At 35.2% G+C, this 6,059-nt stretch overlaps 1 protein-coding gene across 2 annotated transcripts; it reads right to left on the bottom strand.

Moving 5' to 3' along the window:
- Nucleotides 1-1,089: 1,089 nt before the first annotated feature.
- LOC113297307 (novel plant SNARE 11-like) lies at nucleotides 1,090-5,567 on the bottom strand. Of its 2 annotated transcripts, none has more exons than XM_026545743.1 (11): nucleotides 5,263-5,567; nucleotides 5,041-5,141; nucleotides 4,787-4,879; nucleotides 4,087-4,180; nucleotides 3,929-3,966; nucleotides 2,880-2,974; nucleotides 2,526-2,605; nucleotides 2,126-2,182; nucleotides 1,902-1,994; nucleotides 1,733-1,807; nucleotides 1,090-1,605 (listed from the first exon to the last, which is right to left on the bottom strand). In XM_026545743.1, the coding sequence occupies exons 2-11, from the start codon at nucleotides 5,112-5,114 to the stop codon at nucleotides 1,498-1,500; spliced, it is 807 nt and encodes a 268-aa protein (XP_026401528.1). In that variant the 5' UTR covers nucleotides 5,115-5,141; nucleotides 5,263-5,567; the 3' UTR covers nucleotides 1,090-1,497. The 2 variants fall into 2 exon arrangements, with proteins under 2 accessions (XP_026401528.1, XP_026401529.1); XM_026545744.1 differs by having other exon boundaries at nucleotides 5,267-5,567.
- Between the last annotated feature and the right edge of the window lie 492 nt (nucleotides 5,568-6,059).

Here is a 6,059-nt window from a genome sequence, read left to right as displayed (position 1 = left end):
TTTTTCTTTCACAGGAAGAACGATTGACTACGTCTCCCTCTCATAGGCGAACTCTTTCAGTTGAATGTTAATTTCTTCTTCGTTATATGGATGTACTCGCTGATTTGGGTGTCTCAACAAGTGTTGCTCAGTTTGTATACAAATTAGGGTTTATTTCTTTCTCTTTTGAATCTAATCTTTAAATGATGTACCCTAATTCATACCGTTACTTTTGTAATGAAATTGATTTATCTATTGCTATCCTTTTTGTTTTAATTTCTTAAAATCTGCTAGAATTGTCTGGGATTCATGCACCCTATGGAAATTGAAAAGCTTCGGTGAGAATCCATGAAACAGTAAAGCAAAAATAAAAAGGCCAAAAGAAAAAGAAAAAAAATAAACGAGATTTCGGCCGATTTTCAGCCGAGATTTCACGATTCCGGCGAACTTACCAGTGAAAACTCGTCTTGCCGAAAATGTCTATATCGGCTCCTCTATAGCCGAAACCGGAAAAATCGCCGAGATATCGGTCGGCACGGCCGAAATCGACTACATAGTGTAGAACCTACAAATAAATGGGTAAAGACAATCCTGCGTGCTCTAGTTGCTTATCTCACACCCCACAAAACTATCCTGCTGTTTTACAAGGCTGCTAATGGGGTACCATTTTGTTTGGGGGTGTACCAACCCAGAGGCAATTGATTTTTTGTCCTATATGTATATTGGTACACCCCAAGCAAAATGGTACACACCCAAGCAGCCTTGCTATTTTGTGCCCAACTATCCTACTTTGGATATAGAGAAGAAAATCCATGAAGTTCTACATTTTAGTATTTTTCTTCATAGTCAGTCATGCCGTTCTCAGCACCGCCATGTTTCTTTTTTTCCTTTTAACCAGACCGTATTTTCTGGTATATTCAACAACAGGGTACTCCAGGGTACCCGGATTAGATTTCGACTAAAGGCAGGGATGTATTCGGATTTCGATCACAAGACACACAACATCAATAAGACAATAACGGCTCTAGAGTCTCCATAAATGCCATATTCATGATTCCGCAAATCACCAAATGTTTTCACCAAAAACATGAGGAAATTAAGAGGCATAAGGAAAGATAAATGAATGCACACCAGTAAGTGTTATATCGTAATGTAAGGTAAACTGTTTTAAGTACGTGTTTTTAGGTCTCCCTTACACCCACAAGGGGAGACCAAATGACTAAGAATCAGAAATATTCATCACAAAGAAGAAAGATGGCCAACACAATACACGTCGTAAAACTTCATCATTAACCAAAAGAATTAACACAGATATAAATGAACGTTATGCAATCCCTGGCAAAATATCACTTCCGGAAGATTCTTTACGTATGTTCAACTTATTGAGTCCTCTCACTCAGAATCTTCTCATTTTGAGCTGCTGCAATGGCTTTATCAATCAGAAACGAACGTAAACCATCCACCTCTCATGCATCATTTTACTAATAAGCTCCTCAAAATATATGCTCTGTCAACTTCTCACTTGCTGTAATAAACATTGTCCGGAAGCCAAAGAAGTTTTCGGCTTTGGACTGGTGGACCAAGACCGGGAATATCTCGAATGTCTTTGTTATTTGGATGCACAATCTGACAACGGAAAGCCAGAATCAAATTAGGTGTATACGCAAATTATAGACAGAAGTACAACTTCGAAACTATCAGGGAGGGAGGGTTAAACAAAAGCCCGGTGATGAAACAGGAACATCTAACCAACCTTGACAATGATAATGGCTACGACTCCAATAACAATTAGAAAAAGGAAGGCCATAATACATTTATCAGTTGCAACCTGAAATAATAATTTTAACATGTAACAAAAAATGAGTCAATGAGGAACCAAGAATAAAAGAAGACAATAAAGAGGAGAAAGTTTAGAGATTGACCTGCCTACCGATTTCCTTGACCAGTTGTGAAGCCTTCTTGATCGAGAAATGAATCGAGTCTAACTCATTAACGATCCTACTCATTTGCTCTGTCTGAAATTAGAACATATATATATATTACAGATCCGCACCTTCAGCTCAAAAATTGAAAAAGGGAAATTGAATTGAACCATATCACTGGGAAACCATAACAGGACTCCGTTTGATTTGTGAAACCACCTTACCTGGGCCTTTAGAGCTGCTGCAGTTTCAGCTCCAACATTAACTGTGTCTTCAACAACCTAAACCCAACAGTAAGAAAGCATGAATATGTGTAAAACTACATGTTCATAGATACTAGAAGCAACTCAGGTCCATTATCATGATATGATGGCAAAATTGATTCTTGCGAGTTAAATCAAGGTTCAAATCTTTCTTCAAGCAAGAATAATCATCTTTCTTCAAGCTTTAATAGAGTAATAAGGTTTTGAATATGAGACTCGTGTTTCTAATATGGGGATAGGAGTCTGCCATAGTGGAGTTTTGATGTAACTCCAGAAGAAAAACATCTGGGCCATATACGAATTTCTTCTGAGAAAAAAAAAAACAAAACAAGTCAGTGTTTTCGCATGGAAAGAAACTTACTTTTTTTGACCTCTCGATTGCTTGATCAGTATCATCCATCATCCGGTTACCACTGTCAATCAGCTGGTGATTGCTCATATCTGCAAAAGTTCATAAATTTCAGAAACTCCAATCTGCGCTATCAAACTCTTAAAGGAATCAACCCCAAGATAAATGATCATACTTCCAATAAAATGTATAATCAAAATTCAATCTCTATGATGGTCCATGCTCTATGACTTCTAAGCTAGAGGCTAGTGAAACATACACCATATTAATAAGGTATAGATGGATTCATGCAACTCCATTTGATAAATAAAATATTAGTACAATTTCATTAGCAACATAAATTAAAAATATCGCATATATGCTTACTTGAGGCCAACAAAACATTCTCCTCCCCATATCCTTCGCCACCACCAGGCCCATCAAAAAGATCAACTCGCTTATTGTCAAGAGTGCTTGCATATCTGCCATCCACAACGATACAAAAAAAACTTGGAGATTACGAATCAAAGCATTAAGCATAATATATATACTAGAAAGTAAAACAATGAAATATGGACCCGGTATGGATTATGTTTTAATATAAATATGCTATAATCAATACTATGCTAAGCAAGAGACGTTATTTTAACACTTCGATTATAGGTTTAGTGGATAACTACCAAAGTTGTGACTTGAATAGATGTAAATGACAAGAACTGCCTAGCAAAATAGAGTCATCCTAGTTTAGAATTCATACTACCTTCTCAAGTATTATACAAAGCAATTGAACGATGAGCACCTATGTTTCACTTCACTACTATTGGCACTAACGACAAGGTTTTACAATGTTTTTTTCATGTCTCTCATCGAGCAAGAATGGCAAAAGAACTCAGGCATTGTTGGGAAAGAGGTTTGAAAGTGAACAAGAACATTTGATTCATGCCAGCTACGAGTTTCACCATGGATGTGCGCCAAGTGCAACAAAAAGTCGTGAACAAATGACGATCTGAGTGTGTTCTAATGGTTTCACCATAAAATAGACCTGAGTTTGTACATTTAGTGGATTCAACGGGTTATTTCTCTTAGGGAGGTACATTAAGAAAACGTGGGACAGTATAGAAATTTTCGGCTCTGAATATATACAGCTCCAAACCAACTTCAGAACTCAGTCATCATCTAATACCAGGGAGATTTTGAAAGACCAGTCACACCTCAGAGTTCTTAAATTGAATTTTCTTCATCTAACAGTAAGAAAGTCATAGCGATTTTTGTCCTTGATTATTTATAATGAATTTAGCAATTTCATATGTAGTAAAAGCCAAATGGAATAAAATCCAAGTACAGCAGTCCTATAAGTGAAATTAAAGCTCAAAATTATGGAAAAAACTATTACTTTCTCGTATATTTTTAAAAGCTAAAAGTAGTAGATAACTTACTGCTTCTTGAGAGCGACATAGGAGTTTAACTCTTTAATCTGAAAAAAGAAATGACAATAGAAGTTCAGTTACATGAACTGAATGAGCTTATAACAGCATTTACAAAAGCAATAGCTTTTACATTAGGGATATAATAATTAAAGAGTACAAGAGCACACCATTGACTGCTTTTTCTCCGTAAGCAATTTGTTCTCGTCTGGACCATAGCTGTGCTCACCATCCTTCACTTCCCGGTCAAACTCTTTAATCAGCCTAGAGAAACAAAAACACTTAAGAAATTGTGTCTCTACCCGCTGTTTTGTATCTATGATTGCTTCGTTCTGAGTAAATAACACATTGGTACCAGAGAAGCCGGCAAATGGTTGACTAAATCTTCTTAAGTTCTTACATGTTATAAAAACAAACCACTAACACAACTATATCATATAGGTTCGCTAAACAGTTTGAAATTCTATAGAAACCAATAAAAAACTATCTCTTTTTTTTTTGACTCAAAAAGGGCAGTATTATTGAAAAGTTCAGTTCATCACCAAGGTAGTAGTGAAACTGAGAAAGAAATACAAAGAGATGCCAAAACACTCAGATGTGAGTTTAATGGCAAAGAAAAAAGAAACCAAAAAAACTAGCAAAGAACTGCAAACAAAACTAACACATTATAGCCTCCCAATTATGAAGCACTGTGTTTTTAAAGAGATGTCTCTAAAAACTATCTCTTTATTCCAACTTCTTTAACAGAGATGAACAAATTCTATGTTTCGTCTTCCATTAATCATGTTTCTAAGTACCATTCCATATCATTCCTTCGAATTAAGCATGAATACCTTAACACCATTTATGACAATTAGGAAAACAATGTACCTCTTACACTCCCTCATTTTGCCTGTAAGCTCCTCCAGTTGTCGACTCTGCCTACTCGAGTCTTTGATTTTCTCCAGCTTTTGGAACCCATTTCTGTACAAAAACATTCAGAAGGTAAACACACAAGAATTTCAGTAATCCTTCTATATAATGTATGAATGTAAGAAAGTAATAAGTCTCACATAATTCCAAATAGAATATGAATCGAATATTCAAAATGTTGAAAGATTCAAAACAAAGCATAAAAAACTTACGATAGTGCTCTGAATATATCACTAATCTGCCCGTCTATCTCCGCTAACTCGTCGCTAATGGAGGATAGATCCATCTCAAGAATTTCCTTATATAACCACAGCTACAAATTTTATACAAACAACAATTTATTCACACATCGGGAACAGAATCCTCAAAATTCCAGCTCCAGAAACCCTAATTATCCAAAATCCTAAGTGTTTATGAACCAAAAATCCTTGTACCTACACAAAAGCGAATCAGAATCTAGTTTTCTTCTTCGATCCACATCAATCAGATCTCAAAAAGAATGTGCAACAAAATCTGATGCCAATCACCGAAACGTAACGATTTCAAGAAAACATATGAAAATCGTTGTTAAAAAGTGACTGATAGAAATCAGTTTAACGTTAATCGAACAAAAATGTTTTTGAGATCCGATGAGACCAAAGTTTTAAGGAGCTTTGTAGTTTGTTGTTTTTTTTTTTTTTAAGATTGATGATAATATGGTTCGTGTAATTTACGGACAAGCTATTCTTTCAATTATTTGTTTTTGCTGTGTTTTTTTATTTGGATTTTCTCTCTCTACAAGGTTTAAATATGTCCCGCTACATCAGGCGTTTAAACAGCTGTTTTTTTTAAGTCCACGCGTATCACAGTCATACAGTAGAACCAGATGTGTGTTAATATCATGGTACTGCATTTACTAACCGTTGGACGTCTAAATTGTAAATTACAGACTTGGTATTGGTTAAAATAAGAAGGTTGTTATTGGGGCGTCACATTTCATTAGAGGAGCGTCATCTAATAGGACAAAAACGGGTCACCTATAAGTAATATCAAAAATCCCTTATCTAAAATAATTTTGTAATAACTAAACAACCCTTATTTAGTTAATTTTAATTTAATTTGATTAGATAAAAATTAAATTAATGAATTTTGTTGTATACTTGATGAATTCTGGGACAAAGTTTTTGTGGAAAGAAAAACTGGCCGTAAAATAAACTTCTAAGGTTGGAAATAATCCAAACCTGGACGTAAA

Source organism: Papaver somniferum, chromosome 7 (assembly GCF_003573695.1).
Source record: "Papaver somniferum cultivar HN1 chromosome 7, ASM357369v1, whole genome shotgun sequence".
Lineage (NCBI taxonomy): Eukaryota > Viridiplantae > Streptophyta > Magnoliopsida > Ranunculales > Papaveraceae > Papaver > Papaver somniferum.
Note: the sequence above shows the minus strand (reverse complement) of the source record. Positions and strands in the feature narration are given on the sequence as shown.

Coding starts and splice junctions, on each gene's coding strand:
- LOC113297307 (XM_026545743.1), bottom strand. CDS start 5,114: ATGGATCTATCCTCCATTAGCGACGAGTTAGCGGAGATAGACGGGCAG. Junction 2,606..2,879: donor GAATGTTTTGTTGGCCTCAA/GTAAGCATATAT, acceptor GAACTTTTGCAG/ATATGAGCAATCACCAGCTG. Junction 1,606..1,732: donor TAGCCATTATCATTGTCAAG/GTTGGTTAGATG, acceptor TTCCGTTGTCAG/ATTGTGCATCCAAATAACAA.